General features: G+C 47.5%; 1 protein-coding gene across 1 annotated transcript; it reads left to right on the top strand.

Annotated features, from left to right (window-relative positions):
- Positions 1–1,186: 1,186 nt before the first annotated feature.
- Positions 1,187–16,260, top strand: LOC309601295 (uncharacterized protein; the record flags this gene model as incomplete). The annotated part of the gene is made up of 14 exons (XM_082334248.1): positions 1,187–1,201; positions 1,490–1,636; positions 3,282–3,475; positions 5,694–5,821; positions 6,000–6,196; positions 6,991–7,170; positions 7,451–7,585; positions 7,920–8,063; positions 8,500–8,631; positions 9,744–12,233; positions 12,989–13,144; positions 13,564–13,671; positions 13,839–13,889; positions 16,072–16,260. The coding sequence occupies 14 exons, from the start codon at positions 1,187–1,189 to the stop codon at positions 16,249–16,251; spliced, it is 4,257 nt and encodes a 1,418-aa protein (XP_082190374.1). The 3' UTR covers positions 16,252–16,260.
- Between the last annotated feature and the right edge of the window lie 810 nt (positions 16,261–17,070).

Genomic DNA, 17,070 nt, shown 5'->3' with positions numbered 1-17,070 from the left:
TAAACTTTGCTGTTACCAACATTATCTTTTGTGGCTGCTTCTTGGGTTCATAGATGGGCTGCATTCACGTTCAAAACACACTCATTCTGCACAGCCTTGTTTCTGTCCCTAGTCAAACTATTGCCTTCAACAGAATGGATAGGAAAAACTGTCCGACTGACAGAAGCTCTTCTGAGTAAGACAAGACTGGAAAAGGTCTTGCACATTACAGTGTTTTTGCTGTTAAACTGATTCTTGGTGAGAAATTGAGACCAGCATAAAGAGAGCTCTGTCTCTTGTACAGCCCTTTTGCTACCCAGGGCTGTGCTAAAGGAATTGGGAGGAATTTGCACAGGACCATCATAAGCAACGTAGCACCTCTGTACTGACATCTCCTTGCAAGACTGAGTACAGAAAGCCTTTGGGGCAAGAAGTGCCATTTTGGCAACATGAGTCATATTAACCTGAATCATCCTGTGATCCTATGATCATTGGATTGAAAATTCATACACATCTCCCCGAATAGATTGCAAGCTCTTTCATCAATTCACTGCTGAAGGCAAAAGTAATTGTGTGACTAGTAATCTGGACTTAAACATCTGCCTTACTTGAAGAAGACCTTTGGAGAGTCTTATATGCAACGTATGAAAGAGGAGAGAGAGAACTAACGAGCAGGAAGCTGTTAGCTACCTGAAAGGAGGTTGTAGCGGGGTGGGTGTTGGTGTCTTCTCCCAAGGAACAAGTGATAGGATGAGAGGAAATGGCCTACGGTTGTGCCAGGGAAGGTTTAGACTGGATATTAGGAAAGATTTCTTCACCCAAAGCGTTATCAGGCATTGGAACAGGCTGCCCAGGGAAGCGGTTGAGCCACCATCCCTGGAGGTATTTAGAAGACAGGTGTGGACTGTGGTGCTTAGGGACGTGGTTTAGTGGTGGACTTGGCAGTGTTAGGTTTACGGTTGGCCTCGATGATCTTAAAGGTCTTTTCCAACCTAAATGATTCTGTGATTCTACACTCTTGGTTTTGGAAATAAGAATGTTTTTACGTTAAAAACTTAGTCTTTCCCCTTCTCATAGAGTGAAGGACTTAGCTGCACTGGAAGGAAAACAGTCACTGTTACAGAGTGAGTTGGTAGTCATGAGAGAGACACTAGAGGAATCACACCTTCAGAGGGATCTGCTGAAGCAAGAGAAACATGAGCTTACAATGGCACTGCAAAAGGTATGGCCACCTTATTCCTAGGCAGCACTTGTGGGAGAGGGAGCTGTGATAGCAAGACCACCACAGATGCTGTTTCTGTGGAAGCAGAAGGGACAGGGACAATGTTGTTGTTCTCCTTGGAAAATGGTGATCCGCCCACACGGGCTCTTTGGTGTAGTTAGTCCCCACGTGCTTCTTGGGAACACTGAACTGGGAGTATGTCAGAGACACAAAAGGGGATCTGCAGTTGCCGCTTGAAGTCAGGGATCTTCCTGTCTTTGTTTTCCTGTTGTTCTTTTGTCTCTTCAGGCAGAGCAGTCAGTGGCAGAATTGACAGGGGCTCAGACTAAGCTGAGTGCTGAAGTAGCTGATCTACATGTTGTAACAGCGAAGCTGAGCAGTATTAACGAAGCCCTTGCATTGGATAAAGTGCAGCTGGAGAAGCTTGTGTTGCAGGTGAGCAGAGTGGCCAAAGATCTTACCAGGTGTTCTTCTCCAGCTGCTGCCTCTTTTCAGACCTCTTGGCTTCAGACAGTATGACTGCCTGAATATGGAAATGTTCCTTTTTCTGTCCAAGCCAAACCTTCTACATAGTAAACCTTACTGTATTTTATTTCCTCTGTGCTTCTGTGATTGCAGCTGGAGCAAGAGAATGATGTTCTGTCAGGTAAAGTGGATGAGATGGAGAGAGCAAAGATCTCTGACCAGGATAAGCTGAACTTGTGTGAAAGAATGAATGAAGAGCTCTGCTCAGAGAAAGCCCACCTGGAACAGCTGCTGAAGAAAGCAGAGGAGCAACAGGAGGGGCTGCAGGTACAGCTGAGGACTCTGGCAGAGGAGAAGGCAGAAACCCAAGAGAAACTCAATCAGGTGAGACCAAAAACCTGGTGCTTTCTGGGTGGGCTTTTGGCTGCTTGGCTCAGTTAAGCTGTATCTGTTGCATTCTGTAGTGTTTTTGTCAAGGGAGATGTTTTCCATTTGTTCAAGCCTAGAGGGTGGGACAAAGCTGCAAGTCAATGTCTGCTATCTTGCACTGCTAAGAATGGGAATGACATCTTGATATTGTTGAAATTGTATTTTAAGACATACACGCAGCTTTGAATTGCTAGAGCCTCTCTAGGCTTTGAGGAAGAAGAGGAGAAATAGGTGATCACACAAGACTGGACTAACTGATTTCGGTACAGTGGAAAAAGAGCTTGGGAGAATCGTTATCACTGGAGGAGACTAGGAACTTTGCCATCATTTACGTGTCCATTTCATACTGTGCAATCTTGGGTAGTATGGGATAACTTTGAGAGGAGAATTGTTTGTTTCTGATGGTCTGTTCTCTGTTAGACAGTCTTAGTTTTGGAGTACATGGTATGTTTGGCAAATACCCAGCAGAGGTGTTATACTGAAGAAAAAAGCTAAAAAATCACGGTTAATCTTCAAACTTGAATACCAGCAAGGTATATTAGACAACTTCTTTGTGTAAGACAAGTAAACAGTATTGTTGACATGAACGGCTGTACAAATCGTGTCTACCATCTCTTTGGCCACATTGGCCAGACTTCCATAAATCCCTAAAGGACACTGCTCACCACAAGGGCTGTTTCCCTGCCAAGCATCACCTCATTGCATCCAACTGCTTTACACACTAAAGTAGGTGACACTTTGATCTTTTTTTTTTTTTTTTTTTCCTAGAAGGAGGAACCATGTATATTTTCACTTTCTTCAGTGAACAAAGTTGCTTTTGCTCAAACTTCCCTGAAAATTTCCAGCACTGGAATGGATTCTGATAGAATATTAGTTTGCAAGGTGGCAGTTCTGGAAAATGTAGTATTTTTGCATAAGAACATGTAGTCTGGGGTATGTACGTTTGTTCTGAAGGAGCTCTCTGGTCCCAGGCAACCCAGCAGGGCCTTACACATCCCTTTCAAGTTAACAGTGCCAGTGTCTTTTAGCAGCCCAGGGTATTAGCGTGGTATACAGCGGATGCTCTTAAACTTTCAGCCCAAAGTACAGGAGCTCTTTCTCCTCTAGCTGATTCAGAATGGGCACTGGCTGGCTCTGCACAGAACTCCAGAGAAGGGACTCTAACTGTATTTTGTCTCACTTTCAGGTTTGCTGCCAGCAAGAGTCAGCTGGCAGTGGTCCGGAGCAGTTGCGCCAGGAGACCTCTTGCCAAGGGCACGCACTGACCAGGGTGTCCAAAGAGAAGGAATTGCTGGTGCATGAGAAGGCTGCCCTGGAGGTGCGACTGGCAGCCACAGAGCGGGACAGACAAGGCCTTTCCGAGCAGCTGGCAGAGGCCAGGTAAAGGTGGGGAGGAGACCCTAGGCAGGACATTACTTCATGTGTGTAATTATAAAGGTGGTAATCATTACACGGGGATTTATTGCATCCTGTACGCTTTTGAGATGTTTTCACCTTCCATGGACAGAAAATGGAAGAATCTCGTGGGGGGAAAAGAAAAACAAAACAACAAAAAACCCCCAAACCAGTATACCATAATTTGAATGTTATTTTTCTGACAGCTAAAGCTAACAAAGCTCTCCTGAGCCTTGGGCTCCTGTTTTTGCCCCCTTGCACATTCCTATGTGAAGTCCAAAGCAAGCCGATAGAATTCCTCAGTATCTGGTACCTTGGCTCTGCACCGAGTAATAATTAAACCATGCAGACGTTTGCTGAAACCTGAAGCTTCTCTCTTGTTTTGGTTTCTTGTTCTGTGTATTTGAACATAGATCTTTCTTTGCTCATCAAGTAGTTTGACGTGGGATCTCTGGAATTCAAGGCTGTTATGTACGGACATTGTGAGTAGGACACTGCCATTTAGGGTGAAGCTAGAGGCTCATGCTGAACACCTTGAGGGCCTTCTGTTTCTAAGCTAACTTGTTACCTATGGTGCAGGACCTAGACTTGGTTACACCAGCAGCAGGGAACTTTTGAATGCTCGCCAGTCTTTGGGACTTCTTGCCCATCATTGATGTCTGCGTCCTGTACTCCTCACCACATGCTGTTTAGAGACAGGTGTCATGGAGAAGTTATACAGGGAAGGAACAAGATTCTGCCCTTCTGCTGCATCAGGTTTCTAAGATCAAATGCGAGAAGTTCTCCTTTTCCAAAAAAACCCCCCAAAACCAACCCAACGTATGGAGATGTTTGTCCTCCTCCTAGGTGTATCTTGGAAGACTCCTGAACTTGCAGAGCTGTACGAATGATGGTTTAGAGAGTGTTTTGCTTCTTGACTTTTACGCTTTACCACTCCAGAGTATGGTGTTAGCAAGGCTGATAAACACCATTTTGACGCAGTCTGTTTCTTGAGAGCTGCTGCTGCTTCTGAGCTCCAGCTTCTCTTATGTGATCCAGCTGAATTACGTTTTGTCAATTATTGGGCTGTGGCAACTATTCTTGCCAGATGTTGTTCTCAAGAGCCTTTTGTTGCCACAGTTTTGGACTCTATCATCTTTTCTGTTCTGTTTTAGAGACTGACCTTAAAAGGGAGCATATTTGCTTTGGACTGCCAGAGATTGGCGTAATCAGAAATATGTGCTTGTTCTCCTTCTTGAAGATACATCCTCCATTGTCCATCAAAGTAGCGAAATCCTACTGTTGCGGGTTTTACTGTTGTACCACTCGGGTGCCCCTTCACCCCAAAGGATGTTATCCTGATTGCATGCCTGTACTAGTGAGGCAGTGTTGTGTATTTTAGGAACCTGGCAAACAGGACCCTGTGTGAGATCAGGGAGGTGTCTTCAGCTCCTGGTTCCAGAATCCTGTGTGTCATACGCAGCAGTTGGTTGCAGTCTATGGATGTAACAATTTGCCTCTGCAGTACTATAACTTCCATTTGAAAGAGCGACAAGTCACGTGGGCTGCTGCCTACTTAGCAATGCTTAAAGAAAAGGAGCAAGTTTTTCTTTTGAACTTCCAACAGTTTAAACCGAAGGATACCCGTCTCTCCTTTCAGGTAGTCCTTGTTCAGCTAACATCTAGTTCAGGCTTCTTAAAAATGCTGCTACAAGCATGAGATTTTACTATATCATCTAATGTATTTCTTTAGTCCCTTTTAAATATAGGGAGTCTGGAAAATTACCTGCCTATACCTATGCTATGAACAGCATTAAGAAGTCATGAGTCAGCCAGGGAAAGACTCTTATTCTGTCCCCCTGCAGAGCAACTTGGAAGTGAGCCTGGGAAAAAAAGCTGGGCTTTTGCTTGCTGGCACAGAGTTTGTGGGCACAGCTACCCGTGTGTCATAGATCAGACAACAGCAATTTAAGATTTGGCTACTGAGATCAAATTCGGCTGGGCTTTCTGTGTGATGCTAGGTCGTAAGTAAAGCCTGGGCATTCCCTCGGAGGGGCCTGCATTGCTATTTTAAATGGCAGAAATATGCTTTCTGTCTCCAAGTTTCCATGCAACCCATTTTGTGTACTCAGGGGTAGGGATCTTGAACCACTTCTTACTGGAATAACTCCCTGTGGGTGTCAGGAGCCAGAAATTCATTTCTCTCCGTATTTGCAACTTGTAGGTCAGTGAAGGAGACCCTGGAATCCAGCCGGTTGGAGGCTCAGCAGCACTTAGCTGAGCTGGAGATCGCCAGGAGCCAGCTTGAAATCCGCCTTCACACAGTCACACGGGCCAAGGAGGTGATACAAGGTGAGAGCCTCACGTGCATTGTTTCTGGCGATCCCCCTGCCTCGGGAGGATGTTATAAAAATAGCTCTCTGTCTGCAGTGCTTCTGGGGAGTGAAGGAGCTGGAGACAGATCCCTCCTACACTGAAATTCAAATGCCTTAAGGTTAGTGAAGTCAGAACCACTGTTTGTGTAGGCACTGAATCTTGCCATTTGTCGTGTTTGCAGGGGAAGTGAAGTGCCTTCAACGGGAGCTGGAAGCAGAGAGATCTCTGATGAGGCAGGAACGGGAAAGCATGGCGCAACAGCTCTTGCGGACAGAACAGCAGTATGACAAAACCCTCAGGCGTCGGCAAACCGATCATGAAGTGGAAATAAGGAAGCTCCTGCAAGACATGGTAGGAAACAATATGCTTTTGAATTCTTCAAGCAAGCTTTGTGGGCTGGCTTTAGAAGAGCGTGTGAAACGGCAGCAATCACCTGTCATAGGCCACACATTGCTAGGCCCGGCAGCAGAGCCAATGGCTTGTACTTGAGGGCACGTGAAGACCCACAGGACTATGCTGGGACAGTAAATGCTGCCACAGAGTCGGTGTGGGCCTAAGACGAGTTCAACAGAAGGTTGGGTGGTCCCCACGCAAAGCGTGGCAGCAAAGGGGGAGGATCTTACCAGATTCCTGTCTACCATGAGGTCGACTCCTAGCATTCCTGCCAACTGCAGTCGCGGGAACTTTGTTCCTTTCTTTCTGTCCTTTCATGCTTGACAGAGGTAGTATCTTTGGGCTTAAAGCATATAGAACAGGCCCCTTGTTCCTGGTAGTTCAGTTCGTGGCCTGCCTTGTGACTAGGGCATCGGGGTACTGGCCTCTTTCTCACCCTGCAGTCCATCTGCATCTTTTCATTGATGAGAATGGAGTTGAGCTTTGAAAATAGAGACTCGGAGACTGGAGAGGAATGCTGAGGTGAGAGGTGCTAGCAAACAGGCAGCCATCCGAGAAGGGCAGGTAACATCTGCTTTTCTTCCACCTGCTGACCCTCCTTTGAAGTTCCTTGATAGGACGTGATTGATGGAGGGCCCAAAGCCACTACTGTGCCCTGTTGAGGTGGGGGTTTGTGGGAGGCAAGAAGCTTCACCTTTTTTTGAGGAGCTTGGCTGGGACTCCATCTTGAAGTCTTTTCCTCCTCTCATCAGGCAAGCGAGCGGGAACGGCACCGTTCAGAGCTACAGGAGATGCTGGAGCAATGGGAAAAGGAGAAGGCAGAGGCAGAAAGGGAGCACGAGAAGAAGCTGTTTGATACGAAGCAGAAAGTTGCTACCATGCAAGCTCAACAAGAAGAGGAACGAACTAGAGTCGAAAATGCCAAGCAAGAGGTAAAGACTGTGAAAGGAGAATGGGTGTGGTTTTTTTACTCTTCTGGGCTCCTTATCGATCCTTCGATGACTAAGAGGTTGTTGAAGATTCAGTCACGGATGGACCATGTTTATACTGCCAATCTCACTTAGGAACCTGTGCCTCCAAGTGGGCAGATAATGACCTAGGAGGCCAGCAGCATAGTGCTTTGAGAACGGGTGAGCCCATCCGTCTTTGAGTCTTACCACACAAATTTTTTTATGGGAAGTTTAAACCCGTCTTCTCTTTATTTCTGTGCAGGTCCTGCTGGAAAAGGAGCGTGAGAAGAATGCTTTATTAGAGACACTGCTCCAAACTCAGGGAGAACTAACAGAAGCCTGCCAGCAGCTGGAGCAGCTCAGGCAGGAGGTGGAAGAGCAGCGAGAGACTGGGCAGGTAAGTCTGACTTGTAGGGTAGGTTGAAGGAACGGGCCGTTGGCAATTGGACGTAAGCCGAGAGGGCCGGGTAACGGAGTGAAGGGCAGTAACAAGGAAATTAAACATAAGTCCTGCAGCTGAGGAGGCAAGGACTACTGCAGGCACTGAAAGCACCGAGCCTGGTAAGCTCCAGAGATCAGCAACAGGAAGGAAGGGTTACAACGGCAGCAGAGCTGGGTAGAAAAGCAGAAAGAAGTGGCTGAATGAATGTGATTTTGAGACAGAAAGAGAAAAAAGCTGGGCCTGACGGCACGGCAGGTCTCAGTAGCTTGCTCTCCATTTGTGTTTACAGAACATCACAGAAAAACTGCAAGCAGAGCTGCAGGAAACTCAGAGTAAGATCAAAGCAGCGGAGAAGAGGCAGAGGGAGGAAAGCCAAACCATCAAAGAGGAAATGAATATCCTTCTTCAGCAGAGGGACGGTCTACAAAAACAGGTGACTGCAACAGCAGTAGCTCTTCCAGTCATCAAAGAGGTGGTCTCTCACTTGCCTTTCCATTGCAGAGCAGCAGGCTGATGGGATAATCCCTCTGACTGCCATCATACTGTGGTCTCCATCTCAGCTGCTCTGAAGGAGACTTACTGGCCAGCTGAATCTCACCTGCTGCCCTGGACAGATGGGCTAGTCCTTTTGCCTGTTTGCCAGTAATCCTCAGAATGGATTTCTGCTGGTCTTGCTTTCTACGGTGGTTTTTCAGCTGAACGTGGTGACCCACTTAGATTTTTAAACAAGTCAGCTGTATCCATTGTGAATCTGGTACTCTTGTGACAGGGTGAAATGTAAACTTGTTCTTTCCCTTTCCTCACAGTACGTGATACGGCTGACAGTGACAAGCTGTAGTCTCTGACTGCTTTGTTATGTTTCACTTGAGGTGGAAGAGTTGACATCGCAGCTAGCAGCCTCCGAGGAGTCTCTAAAGAAGGAGGCTATGACGCTGCATCAAGAGGTGGTGTCTTTGGAAAGGAAACTCGAGAGCACTGAGAAGCAAAGAAAGGATGTCCTGGTGAGGCTGGCAGATGCCACAGAGGGCCATTTCTTACCTATTTTTTGGCCTTCTGTTAATACTTCTAAGGAGCAACTTTTTCCAGTGGAGAGCTGATTTTGGTTGGTCTTGTACAGGTTCAGTCCAAATCTGAGAAGATACAGAGTACGCAAATGCTGACCAAGTTTCCCTCATTTTCCCCTTCCTTCCGCTCATCGTTCCTTGTTTGCCAGACTTTTGCTTTCCTGCCACTTTTCACTTTTCCAATTGCATTCTTCTGAATGAGCAGGAAAAGATGCTGTAGTCATATAAAGCTCGCTTAGGATTCAGGGTGTTTGTTTTCCTCAATTCTGAAGGTTTCCGCCCTTGAAGCTTTAGTCAAAGTAATTTTCAAACTTGTCTCTATTTACATTGCATGGTTTGGGCAATTATTTTTGTTCAAATCCGTATTTAGATTTCCAAATGTCTGGCTCTGGAGAAAGGGGTGAGAAGACAAAGTTTGCTAATAATAGAAAGCCGTTCAACATTGCCCACCTGAGAGCAGACAGTGGGGAAAAAAAATAGAGGAATTTGAGAAACAAAAGTGCTGATCCAGATAAATATGTACGCCTGCAAGGGGAAAACTCGTCCTTATTTCAACCACAGAATGACAGACTGTGGTCTGACCATTACTCCTTCAAGAGGGGACAGTGGGGTTCTAGAGGATGGTACCATGAAAACTCTACAGAGTAGAGGTCCAAAAAAAGCCCCAACCAAACCCCAAAGTGGGAAATCAAATGTTGGGGTTGTTCTCTCTTCCCTTCCTCCCTAATAGAGAGAATATCGTCATGCCACTGCCTAAATCATGCTTAGTCTGGACTTCAAATCCTGACTGCAGTTCTGGTGGCTCCTGCCCAAAAGACCACACTAGAGCCAGAAGAGGTTCAGAGAAGGGCCCAAAGGAAGATGGGACTGGCTGAGTAAGCTGGGAAAGATGCAACCTACAGGGTGGCACGGGAAAGGCTTCCAACATCCTGAGAGGCAGGGAGAGAGGGGGCAGCCCTTGACTGCCGCTGGAGCGGGAGTTCAAATCTAGTATGACAAGCAAACATATATCGACGGAACTATTGAATCTTTTTCTCACTGTTTTGCAGCATGAATGGGAGAGACTGCAAGCAGTTAAAGAAGAACTGGTGTGGGAGATAAACCTTCTTCAGGACTCAGTCACAGCCTCTGAAACGCGAGCAAATACAGCAACAGATATGAATCACTGCCTTGAACAAGAACTTCAAACTACATTGTCTATCTTAAAAATGAAAAATGAGGAAGTGGAAACGCAGCGGGAGAAAATCCAGATGCTCCAGAAAGAGGCAGCCCAGGGAAAAGCTTTGCAGGAGACTGTCACTCATATGACTGCCCTCCTGTCAGAGAGGGAGGGAGAAATGAAGTTGTACCAGGAGCAGATGAGAATGCTGGAAAAGCAGAAAGAAATGCATAAAACTACTCTCGATGGGGTTATTAAGGACATAACAGAGAAAAAAGAGAAGATGGAATCCCAGCAAGAACAGATACGGGACCTGGAGAAGCAGCAAGAGAAACAAAGGATTGCTGTAAGCAAAATGAGCAAAGACTTGGAAGAGAGAGATCGGGAGATCAGATCCCAGCAAGAACAGATACGGGACCTGGAGAAGCAGCGAGAAATGCAGAGGACTGCTGTCAGCAAGATGAGCAAAGAGCTGGAGGAGAGAGACCAGGCGATCAAGTTCCAGGAGGGGAAAATAATGATTCTAGAACAACAGGGTGCATCACAAGTGAGAAACCTGCAGGCGGATCTTGATCATATGAAAGGAAACTTGAAGGAGAAAAACATAGAGCTTATGTCTCTGACTCGGCAGATCCAAGAACTGGAAATGGAGAGAGCACAGGTGAAACCTCTGCATGCAAGCCTTGAACACCTGAGGGCAGTTCTTAAGGACAGAGAGAGTGAGTGTGATTCTCAAAGGGATCAGTTAAGACTCTTGCAGCAGTACAAGGAAGAGCAAGAGGGGTACCTGCAAGAGCTTCGTAGTAAAGTAGAGAAGATGATGCTTTCTTTATCTAAAAAAGATCAAGAGCTTGAGTCACAACAAAAGCAAATCCAGGAAGCTGAAGGAGTCATGGAGATGCAGCTGAGGACTGTCCGTGACCAACTGGAGCAGACCTCAAAAGAAAAGGACAGGCTCATAGACATCCAAAAGGAACAAGCAAGGAGCTGTGAGGAAAAAACAGAACAGATGAATGTCTTGCACCGAGACTTAGAACACACTAGGGCAGTACTGAAAGAAAAGGATTTAATGATTGACTCTCAGAAGGAACTGATTGAGACCTTCCAAAAACAACAACAAGAAGACTCTGAATGGCAGAAGGAAATTCTGCAGCACCTTCAAGTGGCACTAAAGGAAAAAGAGCAAGAGATTTTGTCCCTTAGAAAGCAACATGAGGCATGCAAGGAAAAGGAGGAGAAGCATGAAGCTGAGCAAACGAATCTTCAAGCAACAAAACTGACTGTGAAAGAAAGAGAAAAAAAGATAGAGGTTCTGGAGGAGGCTATCTCTAAGCTTCAACGGGAAAAGGAGGAGGCAGCAATGCAGACTACAGGTATGCTGCAAAAACTAGAATATGCTGAATCTTCTCTAAAAGCTAGAGATCAAGAGAGAGTGTCTTTGCAAGAGCATGTCCAGGAGCTTCGAGAGCAGAAGGAGTTAGAAGGCAAGCAGGCCAAGAGTCTAGAGCAGGACCTAGACAAAATGAGCCAAATATTGAAGGAGAACCACTTGGAGTTCCTCAAGCAGACAGAGCAAATTAACATGTTCCGGCTTCGTGGCGAAAGCATGGCAGTAGCACTAGCATCGTGCCAGAAGCAGGTGAATCTGCTTGAGGAAGTGGTGAGGAAGAGAGATGAAGACAATGAAACTCTTCTGCAAAAACTCCAGCACCAAGAAGAAGAACTGAAGACCTTGCAGAATTTGCAGCTTAGGCTAACCGAGCAGCATGAAGAGGTTAGACATCACCGAGAGCGAGAGAAGCTCCTGGACGATGCCTTGCGTGAGAGGGAACGAGAGACCAAGGCTCAAGGTGAGGAAATAAGAGCTCTTCAGGAAGATCTCCAGCATGTTCAGCAGACTCTGACAAAGAAGGATGAAGAGATCAAGTACCAGAGAGACAGAGTCAGGTATTTAGAGAAGACTCTGACAAGGAGAGAACAAGAGCTTAGGAGGCAGAGTGAACTGAAACAATTAACGTCAGCTTTGCGATGGAAAGATGGAGAGGACAGCCTGCAGAAACAAATCCAGAAACTCCAAAAATGGGAGGAAGCGGGAGCAGAGAAGAGGAGAGTTCTCCAGGAGAGAGAGCGTGCCTTGCAAAGACAGAAGGAGCTAACCCAGCAACTGGAAGATGAGCAGAAAGCAAAGGGGGAAGAATTGAAGCGGGTGACCGCTCTTTTGAAGCAGACTGAAAGTGAAGAAGCCAAATGGAAAGAGAAGGCACAAGCACTGACTCTTGCCCTTACCAAGAGTGAAAAGGCCAATGGGGCTTTGAGGGAAGAAATAGCCATCCTGCAGAGTAAGGTTACAGAGAGGGACACGGACCGGTTTCATCATCAGGTAGGCAGCGTGATTGATCACCAGTCAACTAAAATGTCTCTAAAGGATTCTAATGATGCTTCCCATAAAGATATGGGAGTATATATTCCCATAAATATATGACCTGCTTGGCCAAAGAAACTAGGATTGCAGCCAGCAGGCTTGCCTGTCTGTGTAGCTCTGGCCAGAGACCATTCACCTGCTAGAATGTTTTCTGCCAAGCCCAGAACTACTGAAAGAACTATGGAGCTTGCTGCTAAAATTAACTCAAGCCCAAAAGTGGGGGATGGGTAATCGGGTCTCTCCTATCTAGGCAAGCTTAGCCAACGTGTTGTGGTTAGGATTTGGCGTGGAAAGGAAAGGGCACAGTTGACCAGACTAATATACTAAACTTAGCGGAACGATGGCTGAACAGCAGCTACGCTGATGGTGCTTAGAAGATGCTTTCAGAGATTTAGATTTCTGAGGTCCAGCTTTTCCAGTGTATTGAAAATAATGGAATTGGTACCATTGCCTGATCAGGTTAAAGGCTTCATTGCGCATTCAGGATGTACTTGTGCCGCAGCCCAAAAAAACACGATGCCTCGGATTTCACCAACGTGATCTGGAGGAGGGCCCCTAGGAAGAGGGCATGTTGTTTTGGTCTGTGGACCAGGAGAAGAAGGGACTTAGCACTGTGCATTGCTGCGTCCGGTCACTCTCCCCGCCTTGTTGATTCTGGCTCTTCTAACCTTTATGTGGCACCAGCGCACATAATCTCCTCTCTGAATACCCAGCAGGCTGTTGCAGAAGGGGAGCAGCTATCATGGCTCTCGGAGAAGAGACTCCTGTTGCAGCGGCTGGAACGTCTGCAGCAAGCAGTTGCAAGGCTGGAGCTTGAGAAGACTGAGCTGAAGCAACTCAGTGCTGAGCTCAAGAGGACTCTTGAGCAGGTAAAACAGGCTTTCACTGCCTCTGCAAAGCCTCACGGTCCTCTGGAACACAACACATTGCCACAGACAGCACTTTGGGGTCCTCTGCTTGTTTCCTTCCCTCTCCCGGTTCCCCCTGTGGACACACGCTTTTGTATTTTCTCTCTCTTCTGGCATTGCCTTCACAAATGCACATTCACTCTGGTACCACCCTTCTTGCCCCAGCGTCCCCATACACACACATTTGACCCTCTTGTGTCAGGAACTGTTTCCTCTTGGTCTTTCTCTTCCATAGTCTACTTTGAGTGCCTTTTGCCCCCAACACACTCTGGTGCAATGAACAGTCTGAGCAGAAACCTCCTTGCCGTGATGTCCAGAGGCCCTTTTGCTCCTTGTTTGGTGGCAGGTTTCTGTGACCCTTTCTCCTATCCGATGTGCAGGTGGAACGGGAACGGAGGAGACTGAAGAGAGATTGTCGAGGTCGGTCGTTGCGAGATGCAGGCGGATTTTCTCTCTCTGACCAGCTCCAGGTGCCTGCTCCTAGACAGGTGAGAACAGAATCTTACTTGGTGGGAGGAGGGTCTGGCCATAGAGAGGAACGACGGCAAATCCCAGAGGCAGCAGCCCCCCGGTATAGACCTAACAGAAGTCAAGTATAGACCATGGCCCTGGCCAAACTGGAGACCAAAAAGAAATCCTTGTGTTTTCTTCACAGGAGGAGTCTCACAGGTGCTGCAGTTGTCGATTAGCTGAGTTGTGGAACCAGGTGAGGGGTAGGAGAGCTCTCCTCAAAAGCTGCTGTGGCTGTACTGATGGGCGCAACTTTGCCCGATGCTACAGCCCGAGTATTGCTTAGCTGTCAGGAAGGGAGTACACCAGGCAGTGGAAATGCCCAGTCAAACACATCTGTTGGCCGTGGCCAAACAACATCATTCACCCATTCAAACCCATTGCTTCTGCAAATGGAGGCACTGTTGCTCCTCTTGCCTCTCCTCTTGCCTCGCCTCCAGGGACGTAAGGCAGTGCCAGAGCTTCTAGCCTTCAGGCAATCGTTAGTCTCGTATTGCTGTTCTGTGCTAATCATGATCCCAATATCGGACCGAGTCAGAGACCTAAGCGCTGCATGGACATCTGTTTGGTCGGTGTAAGAATGTACATTCCAGCTGCTGAACCCTACCGCGTCCTTTGACAGTGGTATCAGCAGTAGCAGCAGTCACCAGACTTCTCTTCCATGTCCTTTTATGGGTCTGGTACACCCTGGTCTCCCTGAGGATGTGAATCTTCACCGGTGTTCAGGGCAAAACGCATGTAAGATTTATGCGAGTAAAGTATATGATGCTTAGCTCTGGCAAGTGAGCCAAGAATGCTGCTGAAGCCATCAGGTTACAGCCTAAGGATGTTTTTACCTGGAAGTCTCGGTGTCTGAAGTTCTGTTGCTACGGATAACTAACTGAACCGCCTTCCCCTCGTGACTGTTGTGCCTGCCTGCCCCGTGGACCTACTTCAGCAGTTCAGCAGGAAAACGAAGGCGCTCTGCTCAAAGAATAGTCCTCAGCTGGCTAGTTAGGGCACTCCTCTGGGTCTGGGAAACAGCGGAACTGGAACTTGATCTCACGCTTCCTGGGAGATGCTCTTAGCAGCAGATGGCCGCTTCTCCCACTCGTACCTCTGGGTTACCTACCAAAGCGCGGGAGGGTTTTTCAGGCTTCCAAGCCAGCCTTCCCAAAGGTGCCCTTGTTATTTCAGAGAGAAGGTCAGACCTGACCCTCTCTTCAGTGGTGGCGTTCCCTAGCCTACGCATATTGTTTGCTGTGAAGTCCCTTTGCCGTCTTACTTTCCGTGCGCACGACTGGCTTCTAATTCAGCACCACGCATTCCCCTTCTGGAGCTGGCTGCCTGAGTTTCGCATCTAGTCTGCTCTAGATGCTTAGCAGGTTAGGGTCCCACTTTTTATCATCGCCTTTGGCTTTATGTTGACAGACCTTGGTATCGTAATTCAAACGTAGCAGGTTCCATAAGCCATAAAGCTCCTTTGGGAGTTGCTTCTGTTATTCGAGTTCACTCGCCAAGAAAGAATATTCTCATATTCCTAGCTTGAGGTTGGGGATTGCATTGCCATGTGGAACACGGCCCTTGGCAAAGCGCACGTCACTTTGAAAACAGAGGAAAACCTCTGACCTGAGCCGTTTTCCCCAAAACAGCAAAGCGCTGAGCACTGCTCCCAGTGCTGGCATCTCCTCCACTCCAAAGCAGGCAGAGGGGAAGGCGCCAGAGCTGCTGTGGCTGCGCTGCACTGCAAACCTAACAGGAGGTGAGAGCAGCTGGGTCTCTCCCGCCAAAAAGCCCAGCAGGCACAACCCTGCGTTGCCAGGAAATTATAATAGAGTTTGAGGACTTTCAAGGCCTCAGCAGTCCTTTAAGGCTCATTTCCCCACCCCCCGGGCTTTGTTCATCAAATTATGCTCTGCTCCTTTGTGAAATGCTCTAACGTTAGGAAAAATGAGCGTTTGCTCCCTTTTCACGTGCTAGCTGTCAAGTTTTCAAACTAGGTCATAACAGAATGGTTCCTCGCTACCTTGTGTAACCAGTAGTCCTCCTGCTGAGGAAAAAGCATGTGGAACTCAGGTGTCAGTAGCCCAAATCTCTTTTTTGGAAAAAAGAGGTGGGTTACTAAATCCTGTAGGGAACCTCTGTCTTTAGTATACGTGTAATGTGTCAGTGCTGTAGGTGTGAGTTGCCGTTGCCAGAAAGAAACTTGAATTGTTGATGATAATCTGAAGTTCAGTTCGGGGTGACTCTGGGAACCTGTTACTTCCCGTTCCACAAGGACCAAGTGTTTGTCAGGGCTGGAGTTAGAGGGCGCGTCTTCCCTGACAGCCGGTACCGTGGAGCTACGGATGCTTCTAACAGCGTGGGCCTGTCTGAGCTCGGCCTTTTGCCTCTTTCAGGTGTCCCTTCTGCAGACGCAGCTGGCACAAGACTGCTGTGCAAGGACCAGCCGGAAGCTGCCAGAGATTTGCCAAGAGCTGGATTCCTCCTCAGCAGCTGTGGCCAGGGAGCCCAAAGCTGCTGTTCTGGAAGCAGAGACTCGGAAGCTGGGTCAGTCTCTGAACCGTCCTGTGCCCTAGAGGACCAGCTGCAGCATCGTGGGGTTCCGGTCTTGTGCCGTTCCCAGAAATGTATTATGTTTTGCTGTGGGAAATGGGGGTGCATTTGTTCTGCTTGCGTTTGGAAGCATCTCCGAGTGCAAGTGATTTTTTTAATTTTTTTTTTTAAATAAAAGAAACTTTGCAGGACTGTCCTTTCTCAGTAGCAAAAAGCAAGTGGTCAGTAAATACGTGGCTTAGGGAAAGACTATACTAGTTTTTGACCTGCACGAGTAAGCTATTATGAGCTGTTGTGTGGTTTAACCTCTTGAGTTCACAGCCGTTCCCTGTGAGGAGAGAGGGAAAGGGAGGTGTTATCAAAATGAAGGGGTGGAGAGCACACGCCAGGGATTGAAGGTGGGGCAGGAGAGTGGGGTTTTTCCTTTCCTTTCATGCTTCAGCACAAAAAGCGCTGGCACTCTCCCGAGATGATCTGCTTTCCGCTTTGTGGCTGCGACAGCCAGCCTGAGGGACAGCTGTGACATGTGGAAACAGACTCCACAACCCATAAGGTTGTAAAGTAGGTATGTTTATTCAGCGCTGGGCAGCACGGGGGGGTCATCCCGCCAAAGTCGTGCGCGCCCACATGGTGGCTTGTCCTGGATTTATACGACAAAGTATTACATATACATAATGTTTCCCAATACGCCTATACATATGCATTACCTGTCCCTGCTTTGTATTAAAATTAGCCCCAAGAGTTCGTTTCCATAAACCCCTCCCAACTGCGCTTGCGCGGTGCCTCCTGGTGGTGGTCGCGGGGGGTCGTGGGGATGAAGGCTGATGACTCTTCTTCATCAC

The sequence above is a fragment of the Platalea leucorodia genome (assembly GCF_965183815.1).
Source record: "Platalea leucorodia genome assembly, chromosome: 30".
In the NCBI taxonomy this organism is placed as follows: Eukaryota; Metazoa; Chordata; class Aves; order Pelecaniformes; family Threskiornithidae; genus Platalea; species Platalea leucorodia.
Note: the sequence above shows the minus strand (reverse complement) of the source record. Positions and strands in the feature narration are given on the sequence as shown.